At 38.8% G+C, this 21,053-nt stretch overlaps 5 protein-coding genes across 7 annotated transcripts; 3 read left to right on the plus strand and 2 right to left on the minus strand.

Annotated features, from left to right (window-relative positions):
* Positions 1–404: 404 nt before the first annotated feature.
* GRP23 (glutamine-rich protein 23) lies at positions 405–3,466 on the plus strand. The gene has a single exon (NM_100901.3). It carries the CDS (start codon positions 508–510, stop codon positions 3,247–3,249), a length of 2,742 nt encoding a protein of 913 aa, NP_172498.1. The 5' UTR covers positions 405–507; the 3' UTR covers positions 3,250–3,466.
* AT1G10280 (Core-2/I-branching beta-1,6-N-acetylglucosaminyltransferase family protein) lies at positions 3,466–6,098 on the minus strand. Its single transcript, NM_100902.3, has 2 exons — positions 5,116–6,098; positions 3,466–4,409 (listed from the first exon to the last, which is right to left on the minus strand). The coding sequence occupies exons 1-2, from the start codon at positions 5,710–5,712 to the stop codon at positions 3,768–3,770; spliced, it is 1,239 nt and encodes a 412-aa protein (NP_172499.1). The 5' UTR covers positions 5,713–6,098; the 3' UTR covers positions 3,466–3,767.
* A 1,276-nt stretch (positions 6,099–7,374) lies between these two features.
* Positions 7,375–14,436, plus strand: ADL6 (dynamin-like protein 6). Its single transcript, NM_100903.4, has 22 exons — positions 7,375–7,887; positions 8,171–8,221; positions 8,318–8,438; positions 8,568–8,660; positions 9,005–9,066; positions 9,237–9,354; positions 9,501–9,837; positions 9,943–10,090; positions 10,417–10,518; positions 10,599–10,718; positions 10,986–11,069; positions 11,154–11,281; positions 11,385–11,469; positions 11,587–11,725; positions 11,951–12,027; positions 12,098–12,154; positions 12,437–12,581; positions 12,669–12,808; positions 13,148–13,261; positions 13,375–13,442; positions 13,526–13,698; positions 13,852–14,436. The coding sequence occupies exons 1-22, from the start codon at positions 7,747–7,749 to the stop codon at positions 14,091–14,093; spliced, it is 2,745 nt and encodes a 914-aa protein (NP_172500.1). The 5' UTR covers positions 7,375–7,746; the 3' UTR covers positions 14,094–14,436.
* Positions 14,437–14,850: 414 nt separating this feature from the next.
* AT1G10300 (Nucleolar GTP-binding protein) lies at positions 14,851–17,387 on the plus strand (the record flags this gene model as incomplete). 3 transcript variants are annotated; one of them, NM_001331896.1, is made up of 3 exons in its annotated part: positions 14,851–14,938; positions 15,184–16,221; positions 16,243–17,199. In NM_001331896.1, 2 exons carry the CDS (start codon positions 15,202–15,204, stop codon positions 17,197–17,199), a joined length of 1,977 nt encoding a protein of 658 aa, NP_001322861.1. The 3 variants fall into 3 exon arrangements, with proteins under 3 accessions (NP_001322861.1, NP_001322862.1, NP_172501.1); NM_001331897.1 differs by lacking the exon at positions 14,851–14,938 and adding an exon at positions 17,368–17,387 and having other exon boundaries at positions 15,115–16,221; positions 16,243–17,212; NM_100904.1 differs by lacking the exon at positions 14,851–14,938 and having other exon boundaries at positions 15,115–16,221.
* A 1,032-nt stretch (positions 17,388–18,419) lies between these two features.
* AT1G10310 (NAD(P)-binding Rossmann-fold superfamily protein) lies at positions 18,420–20,976 on the minus strand. Its single transcript, NM_100905.4, has 5 exons — positions 20,626–20,976; positions 20,255–20,324; positions 19,656–19,849; positions 18,998–19,170; positions 18,420–18,775 (listed from the first exon to the last, which is right to left on the minus strand). The coding sequence occupies exons 1-5, from the start codon at positions 20,845–20,847 to the stop codon at positions 18,706–18,708; spliced, it is 729 nt and encodes a 242-aa protein (NP_563866.1). The 5' UTR covers positions 20,848–20,976; the 3' UTR covers positions 18,420–18,705.
* Between the last annotated feature and the right edge of the window lie 77 nt (positions 20,977–21,053).

Consider the following 21,053-nt stretch of genomic DNA (forward strand, 5'->3'; position numbering starts at 1 on the left):
TATTATGGTCCTAAATTTTAAACCCCACGATCACACCTTTATTGTATCATCAGAACCCACGCTAGTTTTGCACTCACACAAACCACGACATGCATGGCAAAATTTCTCGACTTCTTCAAGTGATATTTCCTCACTAGGATGGAAACTTTCCAACAACCATCCATATGCAGAGTGCATGCTTAGTGGTTGGCATCTCACCAGCTATGGATTATTTGAGACACGTATTATGGTCTGTTAATATCGTTTGGGCCTTTGAAGGAGAAGCCCTAAATAATCCAACCTTTCTTTACTTGTCTTTGGAATAACATTACACGTATTACCAAACAGCCCTCATTTAAACACTACGACGTCGTCCTTTAATTTTCATTTCGACATTACTTTTTAATAAAAGTCCCATTTCTTCACATCCAAGGGTTTAAGCCACGAGCTCGCTCTCTCTACTCCCACCATCGTCATTGGTTTCGTCTTCCTCTAACCTCTAAAACCCTAAATCATTTTCCCTCCACCATGTCTCTCAGTCACCTCCTCCGCCGTCTCTGTACAACCACTACCACTACCCGTAGCCCTCTTTCCATCTCGTTCCTCCACCAACGCATCCACAACATCTCACTTTCCCCGGCAAATGAAGATCCGGAGACGACCACTGGTAATAATCAGGATTCAGAGAAATACCCAAACCTTAATCCCATTCCAAATGATCCTTCCCAATTCCAGATTCCTCAGAATCACACCCCTCCAATTCCCTATCCACCCATCCCGCATCGTACCATGGCCTTCTCTTCAGCCGAAGAAGCCGCTGCTGAGCGCCGCCGCCGTAAACGTCGTCTCCGAATTGAACCTCCTCTCCACGCTCTCCGTCGCGATCCTTCAGCTCCTCCTCCAAAACGTGATCCCAACGCGCCACGGCTTCCGGATTCAACTTCCGCTCTCGTCGGCCAAAGGCTTAACCTTCACAACAGAGTCCAATCACTGATCAGAGCATCAGATCTCGACGCTGCATCAAAGCTCGCTCGCCAGTCTGTGTTTTCCAATACTCGACCTACTGTCTTCACCTGTAACGCCATCATCGCCGCTATGTACCGAGCCAAGCGTTACAGTGAATCGATTTCTCTATTTCAGTATTTCTTTAAGCAGTCTAACATCGTCCCCAATGTAGTCTCATACAATCAGATCATCAACGCTCATTGTGATGAAGGGAATGTCGACGAAGCCCTTGAAGTGTACAGACACATATTGGCTAATGCTCCTTTTGCTCCATCCTCAGTTACTTATAGACATTTGACCAAAGGTTTGGTTCAAGCTGGAAGGATCGGAGATGCTGCGAGTTTATTAAGGGAGATGTTGAGCAAAGGTCAAGCTGCGGATTCCACGGTGTACAACAATCTGATTAGGGGATATTTGGACCTTGGTGATTTCGATAAGGCTGTTGAGTTCTTTGATGAATTGAAGTCTAAGTGTACTGTTTATGATGGGATTGTGAATGCTACCTTTATGGAGTACTGGTTTGAGAAAGGGAACGATAAGGAAGCTATGGAGTCTTACAGGTCTTTGTTAGATAAGAAATTCAGAATGCATCCACCGACTGGTAATGTACTTTTGGAAGTGTTTCTTAAGTTTGGTAAGAAGGATGAAGCTTGGGCTTTGTTTAATGAGATGTTGGATAATCACGCTCCTCCGAATATCCTTTCGGTGAATTCGGATACGGTTGGTATAATGGTCAATGAATGTTTCAAGATGGGAGAGTTTAGTGAAGCTATTAATACATTCAAGAAGGTCGGAAGTAAGGTCACCTCCAAACCGTTTGTGATGGATTATTTAGGTTACTGTAACATAGTAACAAGATTCTGTGAACAAGGGATGTTAACAGAAGCTGAAAGGTTCTTTGCTGAAGGTGTATCTAGATCTTTGCCTGCTGATGCTCCAAGTCATAGAGCAATGATCGATGCTTATCTCAAGGCAGAGAGAATTGACGATGCTGTCAAGATGTTGGACAGGATGGTTGATGTGAATCTACGGGTGGTTGCTGATTTCGGTGCAAGAGTCTTTGGTGAGCTGATTAAGAATGGTAAGCTCACGGAATCTGCAGAAGTTTTGACTAAGATGGGAGAGAGGGAACCAAAACCAGATCCTTCCATTTATGATGTGGTGGTTAGAGGTCTTTGTGATGGTGATGCACTTGACCAAGCCAAGGACATTGTTGGTGAGATGATTAGACATAATGTTGGGGTTACTACTGTGCTGCGGGAATTCATCATTGAGGTTTTTGAGAAGGCAGGACGTCGTGAGGAGATTGAGAAAATTTTGAACTCTGTTGCCCGGCCGGTTAGAAACGCTGGGCAGTCTGGTAACACTCCACCTAGGGTACCCGCAGTGTTTGGAACCACACCTGCAGCTCCGCAGCAGCCTAGAGACAGGGCCCCATGGACGAGCCAAGGAGTGGTGCATTCCAATTCAGGTTGGGCCAATGGAACTGCAGGTCAAACAGCAGGAGGAGCTTACAAGGCTAATAATGGCCAGAATCCCTCTTGGTCCAACACGTCTGATAACCAGCAGCAACAATCGTGGTCGAATCAGACGGCAGGGCAACAGCCACCGTCATGGTCGAGACAGGCACCGGGATATCAACAGCAGCAATCTTGGTCTCAGCAATCGGGGTGGTCAAGTCCTTCAGGTCATCAGCAATCATGGACTAATCAGACAGCTGGCCAGCAGCAACCTTGGGCTAATCAGACGCCTGGTCAGCAGCAACAGTGGGCTAATCAAACGCCTGGTCAGCAGCAACAATTGGCTAATCAGACGCCTGGCCAGCAGCAACAGTGGGCTAATCAAACGCCTGGCCAGCAGCAACAATGGGCTAATCAGAATAATGGTCACCAGCAACCGTGGGCTAATCAGAACACTGGTCATCAGCAATCATGGGCTAATCAGACTCCTAGCCAGCAGCAACCATGGGCTAATCAGACAACCGGCCAGCAACAAGGGTGGGGAAATCAGACAACCGGCCAGCAACAGCAGTGGGCTAACCAGACAGCTGGCCAGCAGTCAGGGTGGACAGCGCAGCAACAGTGGTCTAATCAGACAGCTAGCCATCAGCAGTCACAGTGGTTAAATCCCGTGCCAGGAGAGGTGGCTAATCAGACACCGTGGTCAAACTCTGTGGACAGTCATCTTCCTCAACAACAGGAGCCAGGGCCTTCCCATGAGTGCCAAGAGACACAAGAAAAAAAGGTAGTGGAGTTGAGGAACTAGTTTGACAAACTCGCTATTTCTTCTGCACCACCATTCTCCTCATAGTTAATTTGGCTTTTGCTTTGTGGTTCCTATTTTTTGCAAACTCTAGTAGTTATTTCTTTAGGATCAACATCATAATCTACTACGTTCGTTGCCCTTGCTTCTTCACTTGTATGTATGGTTCTTTTGAAGCCAATGGCTTCTAAAGAGTAATGGAATTCAAAATCAGTAATTCGATCAAAACATTAAATTCCATTTCTTCCAAAAAGTGATCAAAATGAATAATATATTCGTAAATCTACAACTAGATTAGCTCTGCAGGTCGGCAGAAGCAAAACTCTTACATACAAAAGGCTTGACCATTACGATCATCTCTATAAAACCCCAAATAATGAAGAGATTATAACCAAAAGAATAAAACTATATAAGAAAGAAAAAGAGTCCTATGTTATGTATATTATATATCTCGTAGAAGAATCTCATCTCATCCCTATAAAAGAAGAAAGAAGAGGAGAAATGAATCAGTTTGTTTTTTCTCAAAACCCCAGGACAGTAGAGCTCAAATTCATAAGAGGAGCTAAGGCAGAAGGAGAGAACTTGCGAGCAAAAAGGAAGCATAACGAAGTTGGCTCTTCATTGTAAAGACAATCCGTCTCGTTTTTCCTTATAGATTGGAGAAACCCTTCTGTGATATTAGCTGCAGCATATGTAGCTGGATGGGGACCGCCTATGGACCAATCAACCCATGTCACGCTTCTATTTGCGTTCATTGAACCGTGAAACATGTTCAAGAAAGTAGGGATGTAATGCTCGTCTGGGTAACAAGCTGGTCTGCAGAATTGTTTGAACAATGAGTAGTATTTCGAGTCTGAGATGATGTAGATGGCGATTTTACGGTTTACTTCAAACCACTGAGACCCTTTGCGCCAGTGATGGAGTTTGATATCCGGGAGCATCTTGCGGCTATAACGGCCACGGCCATAACGTGTTGGCTCATCATAAGAGTCCACAAAACTGTAAGCAGAGTTTATTAGGTAAGTGTAGACAGTTGAGAAGTTGTAAACTGGGACACAGCTCTCTGAGAGAAGAACAAAACGCTCATTTGAGAAGTCCAGCAATGCATTGGCTAGAAGACGCTTCTCTGCGTCTGTCAATAGTGGGGATCCCCATTCAACTCTCTAAAAAATTCAAGTATAAAAAACCCATCAGAACCAGACAGAATTCTTTAGATTTTTTTATCAAGTAGATCTAGCATACAATGACACAGACCATCCATGATTCATCAGATGACCAAGTTGAAGAACCAAACAAAGCGTTATGCAATTACCAGGATCATTGTGACATACAGAGAAAATTAAAGGGATTACTACAATAAAAGGTGTAAAAATCAACAAGAGAAGCTTATATAATGTGTCTATGAATTAGTCTTTTATAGTTTCCTAGTTCACAGCTAAGCAGATCACAGCTAAGCAGATCACCTCTATAATAAAAGCTGTTCCCGATCATTAAACTAAAACCAGCTATGTTCCAAATAATCACATAATAGCAAAATTAGTAACAAAGCTTCATCTAATACACAACCTTGAAACAGATGTAGCTGACAGTGGAAGAAACAATTAAAAGGTTCAAATCCTATAAACAATCTCAAATAGTCACGCGCCAGTGTAACTTGGATTCCATCATGCCGATTAGATCTACATGTTGTTCCTCTAGAGAACTAGATCTCCATGATCCAGAATGACTATATTTCTTATCTACTTATCTATTACTCTGTTCTTGTATACAAGATTAAGTCACTGGTGAAACTAAGTATTTGTTTTGTTCTGATCCACTGAAGAACACAAGCAAGACACAAAAAGTTCACTGTCCTGCATCAAAACGTACCTGGCTGGGGATCTGGCGGTCGTAAAAGGGAGAATCACGAGAGACATTCATGTCGTATCCAGGAGGCGTATGAACATAAACGGACAAGTACTTTTCATTGCCTTTAAAAAACTTCTCCCAAAGCGGAAGCATAGGTAAAGGCCCTCTCGTCAGAAACATAAACGCCACTTTCGGAACCCTATCGTACGGATACTCTTCCTTCACCGGAACCATCGAAGCTCTCCAGAACAACTCATCATCAGTCATTCCATGACTCAGATTCTCTGGCCGAACAAACCCATCAATGCTCCAACAATCTCGAACCTTTGGTTTCTCCGCCTTGACTCCTCCGTCGTCGCTCTCGTTGTCGTCGTTACCTGTGCAGTCTCGGTGGATGATTGTGCAATTGGAGTAATCAGGAGTCGAAAAAGGAATCGATTGGAGGTTAGTGGTTGATGAGAACATCCTCGGCAAAGAATTGAAGTAGCGATCGATGTGAGAACTTGCGGCGAGACCGATGATGATTCCAGCCATGAAAATTAGCAAAAACGACAGCGTTTGCGCCAGCTTTAGTAACCCTATGTGTTTTTCTCCTTCCTCTTTCCCTCCTCTCGCCATTGTTCGAGAAACTCAAAACTTGTCTACCCAAACAACAACACAGTGATGATCTCTGTTCCCCAAAAATAAAGTTTCAGGGAAACATTCTTATGATTCAAAGAGAATCTGATTGTTTCAAGCACAAATCCATTGCATTCAATCTCCTCGAGAAATTTCCTAAATTTGTAACATATAATTAAATCCAAGGATCAAACGAAATCGAAAAAGGTAAGTGGATAAATGGAAATTGGATCTGTGGAAATCTTCGAGGAAAGTGAGAAACGATGACTGAAACAGATCAGAAACTGAATTTCATGCAGAGAGGAAGAAGAAGAAGAAGAAACATAAACAAATCTGGTCTTTTGTTTCTTCCAGTTGAAATCTATGTGTGTGTGTGGTTGATTTTGATCTTATATATATAAAAGAACAAAATTAATTGGAATGTTATGCTTAATTTAATTAGATTAATTGAGTTTAAAACTCCACGTCGAAAAGCATAACGAGTTCAAAGTCCGCAGATCTTGCCAGATGGGAATAATCTATTGGTTTTAAGTTATTGGGCCGGAGGGCCCACGTTTAATTGTGACGTGGTTTAGTGCTCGTCAACTCTTTGGTCCGACATTTCACTTTTTTTTTTATAGAAATAATTCTAGATATCCAGTAGTCAAACTTATTGATTATCTAATTTCTATATCCTTACTATTTTTAAAAAAATTACTTTTAACATTTCTAGAATTTTTCGATTTTTTCTGTACTTATTAACTATTAGTAAAATTTATTGATGCTTCTTTTGGTTATGTTATAGTATTGAGACAATGTATTGTATTCTAATTTTGATTTTTTTTTTCCTTTTTAATGATTTGTAGATTTTGTTTTTTCATTATTATATTTGAAAAAATATCTTCTTATATCTTAATCACCAGAAAATCTAAAACCGATGGCTATACTAATTTCCGGAATATATGAAATGTTTATTTTTCTATTAAGGATCCAAAGCAGCTAATTAAGATTAAAAACTTGGGAAGAACTAGTATCCCAAACAAACAATATGATATCCAGATGTCCAAAAGGAAAAAGAAATGGTATCAAAAGAACCAAGAAATGTGCCTAGAAATTTCATATAGTTAGCTTGGAAATTTCTGATTTTTATGTCCAATGTTTATTTATTTTTTCCTTATAATTATACTTGTCATACATCACAAAGAATTGTCAACATTGCCAAACTAGTCCTAAGATGTTGGAAGGTATGATGATAGACAACAGTTCTAAAGAAGGGAAGATGAGATTCAGGCAACAAAAAACACATATAGTTCAAAAAAATTAGGTTGGTAGGATCAATTATTCAAAAAACATACACCAAATAGATTTTAGTAGGGGTTGTTTGTCCAAAAAAAAACTATAATAGTTTACGAAAATAGTTACACCTTGTGAATAGATTTTTTGTTTGCCTTCCCTTGAGGTAAATTATGTCGCGAGAACTATATGAACAACAACGAGATCCACAACAACATTTGATTACATTTTTATTTGAACCTTCACATTGATTTAGTAATGTGGGATTCCAACATCATCTAATGTTATATGAATGGATCTAATAGATGATAAATTGTTAAATGAACTGATAATTTTTTTTTATTTTTTTATGTGTATTTCACATCACATTGTTTTTTTTTTTTTTTTTTTAAGTAAGAAAAAGAAGAAGCACTTGAGACCGATCAGAAAAAAATTAGAAAGATATGATTTTTGTAAGTCTTTTGAAATTTGAATCTTGTCCCGTGTAATTGTGAAATCTTACGTACGTCCTCTTTATGACCTCGTCTTCGCTCATTTCTGCCTTCCCTTACGAAATCCCCAACGAAAAATCTTAGCTTAACACCATCGCGACCGGATTCCAAATTCCGGCCCATCGTCTCACCGGGAAAGACCCCGCCTATTGCCGCCGATTTCGGTTCCGGTCTGCTCAGATCTAATCGAGTGGCTTCCTTCTTCCTCCAGATCTCTTCACTTTGAATCGGTTACTCGATCTCGATTCGCGGAGGGCTTTTGCTAGTCGCGATGGAGGCGATCGATGAGTTGTCTCAGCTCTCAGATTCGATGAAGCAGGCGGCGTCTCTCCTCGCCGACGAAGATCCCGACGAAACCTCTTCTTCCAAGCGCCCTGCCACTTTCCTCAACGTCGTTGCCTTGGGAAATGTGGTGAGTTCCTCGCTCTCACTCCACGCTCCTCGATTTTCCTCTCTTTAGGCTCGTGCTGGTTTTATTCTGTGTTCGAGTGTATGTTGGATTGCCATATCGTGGATCTTCTGGATCTAGATTAGGTTTTTATCGAATTTTGCTAGGACACACTCATCGTTTATAGCTAGTTTTGTTGGGATTCTCTTTATTAGTGGATATATGGTTACATGAGGAGCGACTCGTGCCGGAGAAGGCTGATGTATTTTGTTATTTGTTACTTATCTCTTTTTGCATACTGAACCAGGGAGCTGGAAAGTCTGCAGTTCTAAACAGTCTAATTGGGCATCCAGTGCTGGTAAGTTGTACATTGAGTCTATGGTTATTATTGGCTTACTCCTTTTCTTATACTAATACTGACCTCTGTTGTGTCTGCTACACTTACTATACACAGCCGACGGGTGAGAATGGTGCTACACGAGCTCCTATAATAATTGAATTGAGCAGGGAGAGTTCTTTGAGCAGCAAGGCAATTATCTTGCAAATCGACAATAAATCTCAACAAGTTTCTGCAAGTAAGTCTCTATCTATGAACATATGCAATTTAGCAATGCTATGTGAGGCTCTTTCTGCATTTATGATAAAAAAATTTCGATCAGTCTTCTCATAATATCTCCATTGTGTTCTACATGGGTATATTTTAGGTGCTTTGAGACATTCTCTGCAAGATAGACTTAGCAAAGGAGCCTCAGGGAAGAATCGTGATGAAATAAACTTAAAACTTCGTACCAGCACAGGTAAGCCCCTTTTTACTTGCACAATCATAAGTGGCAAGCCTATATCTACTCTTCAAATAGCACATCCTTAGCTAACCTAAGTTGGGTGTATGAATTTATCTTTGATACCCGTGAACTGGTCAGCTGTAATATCTTGCTATCCTTATATACTATCTAGTACACTAGTTTAGAGCTTCTAGCTTTACTTTGGTGGGTATCAGATTAAATATCTAACGGAGCTTTAACATAAACAGTACACACTCTTTTGAACATGAGTTATGACATATGACATATGACCGACAGTTTCGTAGTATTAAATTTTCTTTGACCATCATAACCTGTTACGTTTACCCTTTACATTGCAGCTCCACCATTGAAATTAGTTGATCTGCCTGGACTGGACCAGAGAATTGTGGACGAGTCAATGGTGAGGCTTGGAACTACTTAATGCCATTGTCATATCCTTAACTTGCCTGACAACCACGAAACAAAAGATTTTGACTATTTTTATCGGTTTCCTACTGAAGTGATAATATAGATTCATTATCATGTTTATCCTTTTGAAATTGTTGTTTGTTTCTTGGGTCTCTTTGCAAGATTGCTGAATACGCGCAACACAATGATGCCATACTGCTGGTTATAGTGCCTGCTAGCCAGGCATCTGAAATTTCATCATCCCGAGCCCTGAAGATTGCAAAGGAGTATGATCCAGAGAGTGAGTACATCTGTATTTCCGATCTGTCTTATCTTAATATTGTTTATTATTTGTATACCTGATAAGAACTGTTGATTTACCTACCTATTATCACTTCAGTTTGCTTAAAATACTCATTAGCTAACATCACTCCTCCCTACTTATAGGTACTAGGACAATAGGCATTATTGGAAAAATTGACCAGGCAGCAGAGAACTCGAAAGCCCTTGCAGCTGTTCAGGCTCTTCTTTCAAATCAAGGACCTCCAAAAACAACTGACATTCCATGGGTTGCTGTTATTGGCCAATCCGTTTCAATTGCGTCAGCACAGTCTGGAAGTGGTGAGAACTCCTTAGAAACTGCTTGGCGTGCTGAGAGTGAAAGTCTTAAGTCCATTTTGACTGGGGCTCCACAAAGCAAGCTTGGCAGAATTGCGTTGGTGGATACCCTTGCTAGCCAGATTCGTAGCAGAATGAAGCTCAGGCTTCCAAGTGTCCTGTCTGGGTATTGCTTCTCTCCATATATGTGCTTTCTTCATGATTTTTATTATGGTGTTGGCATATGACATTGGTTGCTTGAACGCATATGGCTTTCAAATTCTTTGTACAGGCTCCAGGGTAAGTCTCAAATAGTGCAGGATGAGCTAGCGAGGCTTGGTGAACAACTAGTTAACAGTGCTGAAGGTACAAGGGCTATAGCTTTGGAGCTTTGCCGTGAGTTTGAAGACAAGTTTCTTCTGCACTTGGCTGGTGGTGAAGTAAGTACATTCTTACAAAAGTTAACTAGATTTAGTCGAAAATTCAAGAATATAGTGAGAGAGAAGAACTCTTCAAATATTAGCAATCAGCCATTTCAGATTTGGTACTAGTGTAGTGGAAAGTCTCTTGCTAGCCTACGCTTGGTAAGAGCACATTATATTGTTGGGAATCTCATGAATCTGATAGTGGATGTTTATAATATGTGTATAAGCCAACTGAGTGTTTGATATAGAGTTTTTGTACTTGTCTGTGTTCAGTTTATGGGCTGAAGTCCCTTTTGGAGCTTGGCAAATGTTTTTCTCAAAACTTTTTGATTCTTGTTCAGGGAAGTGGTTGGAAAGTTGTTGCAAGTTTTGAAGGAAATTTCCCCAACCGTATCAAGCAGCTTCCATTGGATAGACATTTTGACCTGAACAATGTTAAAAGGGTGGGTGTCTTCTTCTGTCCTAAGTTTCTGCACGAGACAAGTTTTGAGACTTGATTTGTCAAAATATCTTTGATTTTCAGGTTGTTTTGGAGGCAGATGGTTATCAACCTTATCTTATATCTCCAGAGAAAGGGTTGAGATCGTTGATAAAGATTGTCCTTGAGTTGGCTAAAGACCCGGCACGCCTTTGTGTTGATGAGGTGTGCTTGTTTACATGTTTTTTTAGGTACATGCAGTAGGATTGAATTTTAGAAATTTACTGCATTGTGAACTGGCTATGGCTTGTCTCACTTTAATTCTTCGAACTGTTATTTAGAGTTCTGTCAAGTTTTCTGGTTTATAAGCCTTAGTAAGTTAATATCCCTTACCGTAGATGTAGCTATTTTTTGGTTCCTACTTTAAAACTCATGCATCCAGCTTCTGTCTTATTTACGTGTTGAGCTAACATGGTCTTAACTTTTGATTAGGTTCACCGAGTTCTTGTTGACATAGTTTCAGCTTCTGCAAATGCTACACCTGGACTTGGGAGATATCCTCCTTTCAAGCGAGAGGTAATAATGATTTTTTGGTGCTTTATTCAGTAATATTTTATCATTTCGGTAACAGTTATTCCTTTCTGACTAATCATCAACCAGGTTGTAGCTATAGCAAGTGCAGCACTTGATGGTTTCAAGAATGAAGCCAAGAAAATGGTGGTTGCACTAGTTGATATGGAACGCGCTTTTGTACCACCTCAACATTTTATCCGTCTTGTGCAAAGGAGGTATTTTGGCTTGTCTTTCTTTGCAATTTTTGTTTTTATTTTCAATGGTTCATGACTGAAAATTATTTCTCTTTCTGACGATGCACTGTATTGACTCCATCAGAATGGAAAGACAACGTCGCGAGGAAGAGCTGAAAGGGCGATCTTCTAAGAAGGGACAAGATGCAGAGCAGTCCCTTTTAAGCAGGGTGTGTGTTCATTCTGTATCAATTTGGATATACGTAGTGAAAAATGTTTTTTTTTTTTTTTTATCGTTTTACATGAAAATATATAATGTGGAAATTCTCTACATATATGTTTATCAGGCTACTAGTCCTCAGCCAGATGGGCCAACAGCTGGTGGTAGCTTAAAATCAATGAAAGACAAACCTAGTCCGCAAGATAAAGAGACGCCGGAGGTCTCTGGTCTGAAAACTGCTGGACCTGAGGGGGAGATAACAGCAGGTTGTTATTCTAATATACATCTACCCAGTTACTGTCTAAAAAGTTTCATTCTGCTTTTTCACTCCCGATTTGCTTTCCTTACGTTGCATGATTTTATTGCTGCAAAGCTTTGCTCTTAGTCCAAGTGCATGATTTCTTCATGTCTTTTTCTTCTTTATCACTTAAAACTAACTTGACAAAACTAACTTCCAAGGTAGATAACAAATACTTACTCTTTTCATTTAGGGTACTTAATGAAGAAAAGTGCAAAAACAAATGGGTGGAGTAGGCGATGGTTTGTTCTGAATGAGAAAACTGGAAAGGTCAGCATTTTGAAACGTATATTCTTCAGTTGTTGAGAACTTACTGACTTTACTGTTTACCTTTTTCTAGCTTGGCTATACCAAAAAGCAAGAAGAAAGAAACTTTCGGGGCACGATAACTTTGGAGGTACCATTCTCTTCCTATGCTTTATTTTCTGCCAAAGGTGAACTATAATTAGATATGACATGGAAAAAAGAATTAGAGAAGAATATAGTTCGTATTCACCTTGTTATTTTCTCCCACACTGTTTCCTTCTTGGAGAGTGACAATTACTTGTGTATTTTGAAGCTTATGCTTCAAATATTTAATAGTTCTGTTATTATCGATGAGAAATTTGGATACTCTATAGATAACATTTTTTCCATGTTTTTCTAATTATACTTCCTCCAACTTTATTAATCCACTCAGGAATGCACTATTGAAGAAATCCCCGAGGACGAAGTAGAAAAGTCAAAGAGCTCGAAGGACAAGAAGGCAAATGGACCTGATTCAAAAGGACCAGGCCTTGTGTTTAAAATAACCTGCAAGGTTCCCTATAAGACTGTACTCAAAGGTACATAAATCAATCATTATAAGAATTCAAACTTCTTAATCTTCTATTCGCACTTTTATGAGTTTTCCTCAAACTATTATGTTGCAGCTCACAATGCCCTTGTGCTTAAGGCTGAGAGTGTAGTCGACAAGAACGAGTGGATTAATAAGTTGCAAAAGGTTATCCAGGCTCGTGGAGGCCAAGTGGGCAGTGTTTCCATGAGGCAGAGTCTTTCAGAAGGTTCACTTGTGAGTCACTCATGGGCAGCTTTTCTTACATTTCCTCTTCCTTAAATCTATGTTAGATACGTTCACTAGTCTTATGGATTACTTATTATCACTATGAAGAAAGTTTGAAACTTCACTTCGGAAGGTTTGAAACTGTTGGAAGAGCAAACAAAGCTATTTATGTTTTATTGAACATTGTCGAATTTTTATTATTGAAACATTTTTCCTATAGAAGGCTCAGTTTATGGGGTATGCATGATACTACTTTTAAACTTGACATAAGTTATGTTTGACATTTAAGGTTTTTATTGTTTATAATATTTTCTGAGACTTACGTTTTTTTCCTTGTCTGTATTTCAGGATAAGATGGTTAGGAAACCCATCGATCCAGAAGAGGAGCTCCGGTGGATGTCCCAAGAAGTACGGGGTTACGTTGAAGCTGTTCTTAACAGCCTTGCAGCCAATGTTCCAAAGGTGAACTATCCTTATGCAAAAGCTCGAAAGCTCTAAATTTTCTTGTCCATCTCTTTTCTCTTACAGAGATTCCTCGGTCATGCTACTAAGCGATGTGAATTGACCATGAACAGGCTGTTGTTCTTTGTCAAGTAGAGAAAGCAAAGGAAGACATGCTGAATCAACTCTACAGTTCTATAAGGTTCAATATCTTTTCGTTCCCTGTGCCTTGTTTCGTTTCAGTTGTGGTGTGCTTACTTGTGCTCTCCTGTATTTGATCTTTAGTGCAATAGGCAATGAAAGGATTGAGTCATTGATACAAGAGGATCAGAATGTCAAAAGACGAAGAGAGCGTTACCAGAAACAATCCTCTCTTCTTTCTAAACTCACGAGGCAGCTTAGCATTCACGACAACCGAGCAGCAGCTGCTTCAAGTTATTCGGACAACAGTGGCACTGGTAAATTCATCCGCCTTATTATATTCGAAACATGATAACAGTTCTTCTGCTTGCTTGGTTTGGATTGATACGGTTTCTTAAATACCATCTGAAAGATCTTCAATGAAACTTAGGTTTATAAATCTTTTAATCTTGGTATCACTTGTCCTACAGAGAGTAGCCCAAGAGCAAGTGGAGGTTCTTCAGGGGACGACTGGATGAATGCCTTCAACTCCGCTGCTAATGGACCCTCAGACTCATTGTCAAAGTACGGTTCCGGTGGTCACAGCCGCCGTTACAGTGACCCTGCGCAGAACGGAGATGCAGCATCACCAGGGTCTGGTAGCAACCGCCGCACCACCCCCAATCGGTTGCCACCAGCACCACCGCCTACAGGTTCAGCTTATAGGTATTAGAACCTGAAGAAAAAACCCTGGAAGCGCATTGTGTCCCGTTTTCTGGGACTACGTTACTCTTATTTTTTCTAGTTTAAGACAGTGATTGGATGATTGTACTACTGTTTTTTGGTCTTTGTAGATAGATATTATCACACACATGTGTTGGCAGCTAAAAAAGAGTTTGGTCTCATGAGTCAAATGTCTGTTTGAATTTTTGTTTTATTTCTTATTCAACTTTTCTTGGCATCCATTTTTTGAGCACGCTATGCTGTAGTAGTTATAGAATGAATTTTGTATCTGATATTCTTATGAATCTGAACTGTTTGGGTAAATTACTAAATTTATAAAATCGAAGTTTCATAGACTACTTCCATTGTTTAAGCCTTGAGAGAATACTTTCAGGGCTAGTTGATGAAATCACTAAATTTTGGGGTTTATTGGTAAAGTTGTCGTATGCGGTAGTACGTAGTTGCAAATGCACCGCAAGTATTTTCTTTATTCAGAAAGCCTAAAATTAGCCAAACGGCATCGGATTATCCCTCGAACCAAATTAGTAACATACAATTTCTTATAAGTAATTTTAACTTTGTTAAACACCAGGGTTTAAATGAGATTTTCCTGAACATATGGTGTTTTTGTTAAATTTTAATAGATGTTCTTGCAATAGTTTTGAAATTTGAGGGTTATTTTTCATTTTCGCGAAACTTGGGAAAGGAACCCTTCTAGCCCTAATTAACGTGTCTGCTTTAAATTAGGGCAGACAAATTAACGTTCTCTGTCTCTGTCTGTTATAGGCTACTCCACCGTCTCGATCTCATTCACCTTTTAGTAAGGTGAGCTATCTCTTGTCTTCATTGACGAAGGTTTGTGTGGATCTCGAAGTTAGATTGATAAACCTAACTTGTTCTTGTTATATAGTTATGCACGGCAGCTAGAATTTGTCGAGCTATAATAGCATTGTTATAAGATTAGCAATCGAAATTGATTTAGTTAACGTTTTAAGATTAGGAATCCAAGTTTTAGAATCTGTTTGGACCAAATGACCATCGTCTCTACTTGTTGTCCTTTTGGTCTCTCTAATGTCACTAAGTGTATCAATTTCGTGCAGATTAAAGAAGCAAAAACAATGGTGAAATATAATTTCAAGAAGATAACAGTTGTGCCAAACGGAAAACAGTTTGTTGATATCGTTCTTTCCCGCACTCAGCGGCAGACACCAACTGTTGTCCACAAGGGTGACAGGATTTGCAAACTCCGTAGCTTCTACATGCGGAAAGTGAAGTTCACAGAATCAAACTTTAACGAGAAGCTCTCTGCCATTATCGACGAGTTTCCTCGCCTCAAGGAAATTCAACCCTTCTATGAAGATCTTCTTCATGTGCTTTACAATAAAGATCACTACAAGCTCGCTCTTGGTCAAGTCAATACTGCGAAGAACAAGATCAGCAAAATCGCCATGGATTATGTGAAGCTATTGAAGCATGGTGATTCTCTGTACCGATGCAAGTGCTTAAAAGTGGCTGCTCTTGGGCGTATGTGTACTGTTATGAAAGGTATTGGTCCTAGTTTGGCTTATCTTGAACAGGTTAGGCAACACATTGCAAGGCTTCCTTCGATTGATCCAAACACTCGAACTCTCTTGATCTGTGGATGTCCTAATGTGGGAAAGAGTTCTTTTATGAACAAAGTTACAAGAGCTGACGTAGCTGTTCAGCCATATGCTTTCACAACAAAGTCACTCTTTCTTGGTCATACTGATTACAAGTGTTTGAGGTATCAGGTGATTGATACACCGGGGCTTTTGGATAGGGAAATTGAAGACCGTAATATCATTGAATTGTGTAGCATCACCGCGTTGGCTCATATCCGAGCTGCTGTTTTGTTCTTTCTTGATATTTCGGGTTCTTGTGGTTACACCATTGCTCAGCAGGCTTCTCTTTTTCACAACATAAAGTCTGTGTTCAAGAACAAACCGTTGGTGATTGTCTGCAACAAGACTGATTTGATGCCTATGGAGAACTTATCTGAAGAAGATAGGAAACTTATTGAAGAGATGAAAGATGAAGCTATGAAGACTGAAATGGGAGCAAGTGAAGAAGCAGTGATTTTGGAGATGAGTACTTTGACTGAAGAAGGTGTGATGTCAGTGAGGAATGCTGCTTGACAGAGGCTGTTAGATCAGAGGGTAGCGGCGAAGATGAAATCGAAAAAGATCGGTGATCACTTGAACAGGTTCCATGTGGCGATGCCGAAGAGTCGTGATGACCAAGAAAGGCTCCCTTGTATACCTCAGGTAGCTGGTGAAAAGGAGAAGCGAAAGACCGAGAAGGATTTGGAAGATGAAAATGGTGGAGCTGGGGTTTATTCTGCTAGTCTAAAGAAGAACTACATTTTGGCTAAAGAAGAATGGAAGGATGATATAATACCTGAGATCTGTGACTGTCATAATGTTGCTGATTTTGTTGATTCAGACATCTTGAATAGGCTTGAGGAATTGACAAGTGAAGAAAGTCTTAGGAAGGCAGAGGAAGAAGAAGTTGGTTTTGAGATTGAAGGCGAAGAACTTACAGAGAAGGAGAAGAATGATTTGGCTGCTATTCGTAAGAAGAAAGCTTTGCTTATTGAAGAGAGTAGACTTAAGAAGAGCAATGCACAAAACAGAGCAGCTGTTCCAAGAAAGTTTGACAAGGATAAGAAGTTTACAAGGAAGAGAATGGGTAGAGAGTTATCATCTCTTGGTCTTGATCCGTCTTCTGCTTTGAACCGTGCAAGAAGCAAGTCTAGAGGCAGAAAGAGGGAAAGGTATGATGATTTGAGTAACGATGCAATGGATGTGGATGTGAATGATGATGAGCAACATAAGAAGAAGAAGATGTGTCTGAGATCTAAATCAAGATCTTTGTCAAGATCAAGATCAGTGTCAAGGCCACCACATGAGGTTGTACCTGGTGAAGGCTTCAAAGATTCTTCACAGAAGATTAAGGCAATTAAGATTGGACACAAATCTCACAGAAAGAGGGACAAGGCTGCACGTCGTGGAGAAGCAGACAGAGTTATACCATCTCTTAAACCAAAACACTTGTTTTCAGGGAAAAGAGGCAATGGAAAAAACCAAAGGCGTTGAAACCAGTGATCAGGTAACAAGGGCTCATTAGTATAAGCCATGCATATCTCTATATATCAAGCTTATGTGTCCTTCACTTGTACTTTTATTATATGACTCATATAAAACATTGTGGTTAGCAAGCTGTAGCAAAAAGAGATGATAATATGGCGCATTGGGTTTCTGCAGGGGGACTATGCAGATGATGAACGGTTTGAGGATTATCTATCAAGTTTTGGATTTGGAAGCTTTTTACTTACTTTTGTTTTACTATTTTTGGATTTTCTCGGCATTTGTTATTCACGTTGGACGAAATGTAGAGAAGAGAGTTGATTGTTTGGAGACAGCTATGAGTGATCAATTGTGGTTTTTAGATGTTTTGAATTTTTTTATACTTGGAAATTGCAATAGTTTTTTTTTTTTTTTTAAATTGCAATAGTTATAATGTTATCGTTGATCCTGCAATAAATACATAGTACTTGCTTATCATAATTTTAAAGCACTTACAACTATCATAACCTTGATGCAATTACAATACTGATCGTTATAACTTATAGGATAATTTTGAAAATTGTCATATTTTTGAGTTTTTGTTTGAAAATTATACTCTATCCTATTTTTTAAATAATAATATAATTTTAAATATGTTAAATGATTTTTCGGTTCAGATTTAAAACAAAAAGATTATTTTTAATTAATTAAAATTAAATACAAATTTTTGAAAAAAAAGAATAAACTTAATTTAAAATCTTAATTATTATTTTACTATTTTAAGATAAAGAAAGTTTATATATTTTAAATATTAAAATCTAACATGATATTATCAAAAACAAATATTTTAAAGTTGATCACTTTGTCACATTATATATAAAAAATCAATCTAACTCCAAACCTATAATTCTTTTTTTCTTCTTTGTCTTGTAACAATATTTTCCTTTATAAATATATTCAAAATAAAATTATATGGAAAATTGTTAGTTAGTTACATCAAATATTTTAAAATTCAATTTTTTTTTTTGTGTTGACAAATAAATAAAACTGATTGTTGTTTTAAATATAAATAAAACAAAATTATTAGTAAATTTTGCTAAAGATATTTTTGTAATTTTATATTTTTTTATATTTTAGAAAATAAATTTTAGAATCTGGGTCGGTTACGTTGCTTAATTTTTCTTTTGATTTCTAGTCTCTGCCTTTATTTCACTGATCATTAATAATTGCTGGAGTTTTAATTTACATATTATAAAGGGACCAATTGTTATCATTGTATGAATCTTTTTTCTTGCAAATTATAACCGTCATTATTGGAAAAGAATAGAAACGCCCACGATTGTAATTAGATGCTAGGTCTTCAAGGTTTGTGCATCCCACTTGGAAACAAACAATAAACACAAATTAGGAGTAATTATGAAACTAATGGCCCATTTTCTAATCATTTGTAGTCTGTTTCATTTGGTTTTACGTTTGTTATTTCTAACCTTATCCATAACACTCTAATTGAAAATAAATGAGTAGCTTTATTAGTTGTTAGACTGTGAGAGATCCGCCATTGTCACCCGCTGTAAGATTCAGAATCATCGTCGCAGCCTTCACAGCCCTGTTACATTTGACATCACATAACACAGGTTTAGAGTTTCAGGCAATAGATTCTTAAGAAGAAGAAAAACAGAATCGGACAGATCAAACAGAGCAGGATCATGGCTCAGTATTAGAATCCTCAAAAAAAAGATTTCTAGCTAATTATAAACCTTACAGATAAGGGCAAGGTTACACATTTTTTTAATGTGTCAATAATCAGAGGAAGTTAAATGTTTCTTACCAAGCATCAGGAGCTTGATACAAGGAAGCTGAGTTCCCGAAGCAGGAAGTGAGTAATTCTGTGTTGATCACGCCTGGATTTAATGCAACTACTGCCATTCCTTCAACTACTTCCTTTGCCACTGCTCGGCTTAAACCCTCAATCGCCCATTTTGATGCACAGTAAGGTGCAACCTGCAGATACAGTTTTGGTTTTAAAAGTTAACCTCTTTGGGATCAGGTTTGATATTGCCAAATCATGAGTGCAAAAATTCCGAATATATAAGGAGCCTATCAGCACTAAGGTTATCTACATATTCAAGAGGTGAATACCAGAAAAGTGCTCGGCCAACATGAAGACGGTTAATAGAATGATTCTAGGTTTTGCAGACTATGGTACAGCCGCACAAGGACCAAGTAACTTACTTAGACCTTCCAGGTGAAGCTATAGCATTACCATCCATGTATGATAATTTAGGAGTGTATACTCTAATATCAGGGGAAAAGAGTATCTAACATCCTTACTGAATTCGGACAAAGTCTAGCTCAATAATATCGCATATCTAGATATCAATAGTGCCCTATGTTTGTTTCAGTTGACTTTGTTACCTTTCTGTAACTACAAGAACAAAACACACGATAACAGCTCGTGGTTCAAGCAAGTGAAGATTGAAACTCACCAGGGCAGCACCAGATCTTCCCCATCCAGAAGACATATTTACAATAATTCCTTGCTTGCGTGGGAGCATCAAAGGGATAAAATGGCGCAGCACATTTGCAACTCCTTTAACGTTTGTATCCATGACATTGTCAAAATCTTCAGCAGAGACTTCCCAAATCTTGCTGTTCTTATTGATGGTACCAGCATTGTTAACTGCAACATGCATATACCAACATCTAAGAGTTCAAAATTTACAGTAAAACGATGCAAAGAAGCAATGTGCCCAGAATGTGCAGGAGATGTTGATCATGTAACCATCAAACCTACAATTTACAGATATCAACCTCGAGAAAAATGAAATGAATTCTTAGATGACAACAATAGAAACAACTGAAGATGGGGTAGAGCGTCTATCTCAGGGTTCAATCTACCAATGAAAATATATACCTAGAGCAAAGAAAGCACCTATATTACAACGGCTACCAAACACTTGAGGAACAATCAAAACAATCCAAAACAACTAGCAGGTGCACAAAAGGCAGAGACTTGAAAGTTGTTTTCTTGAGACAAAGGTTGAAGACTCTCAGACGCAAAGTGTCAAGAAATATGTAAATATACCTATGATATCTGGGACACCCTTCTTCTCCACAATTGTGTGTGCCATTTCTTCGACACTGCTGTTTGATTTCTGCAAACATAAGACCATAAATCTTCCTCACTTCAAAAACCGAACTCAAATGAAAAATAAATTAGGCCGTTGCTGAACAACAAATTCACCAGGAAAGCAACGATTCATCCAAGTCCAATAAAACTATCTTTATCAAAACTTGGGCAACTTCCAATTCATTTGACATCACACATTTTTGTGGAACAAAAAATATTATCAATCATCAGCGCCCAGAAAGTTTCTTAATTACAGATAACTAGCATCAAATTTCACACAGAACACGGAAGAAATCAAGCACGGGAGTCGGAAGAGCGGCAATTACCACATCAGCGGTGAGGAGGAGATGATTGGTCGAAGAGGAAAGCTCCGATTGAAGAGCGGTGAGCTTCTCTTGACTACGAGCGCATCCTATCACAGTGTGACCCCTCTTGGCCAGCTCGAGAGCTAGGGCTCTTCCCAGACCTTTGCTCACTCCCGTTATCAGAACGGTCCTCGCCGCCACAATAGAGTTCGCAGCCCCACTGAAAGGCGTCGCCATCGTCATCGTGGCCGATTACCTTCTCTTTCTCTCGTCTCAAAATGACAAAATGTGCCGCGAAGAATATGTATACATACAGACTTTTTTATTTCATTTATTTACCTTAGCATAACTAGTATTAAAATTCTTATTATGTTGCCAAGGTGTATTACCAAATTATACTTTTTTAACTGTTATAAAACTCAATTCGATTTTTACCAAAAATCTCTTTT

Source organism: Arabidopsis thaliana (genome assembly GCF_000001735.4).
Source record: "Arabidopsis thaliana chromosome 1 sequence".
Taxonomy (NCBI): Eukaryota; Viridiplantae; Streptophyta; class Magnoliopsida; order Brassicales; family Brassicaceae; genus Arabidopsis; species Arabidopsis thaliana.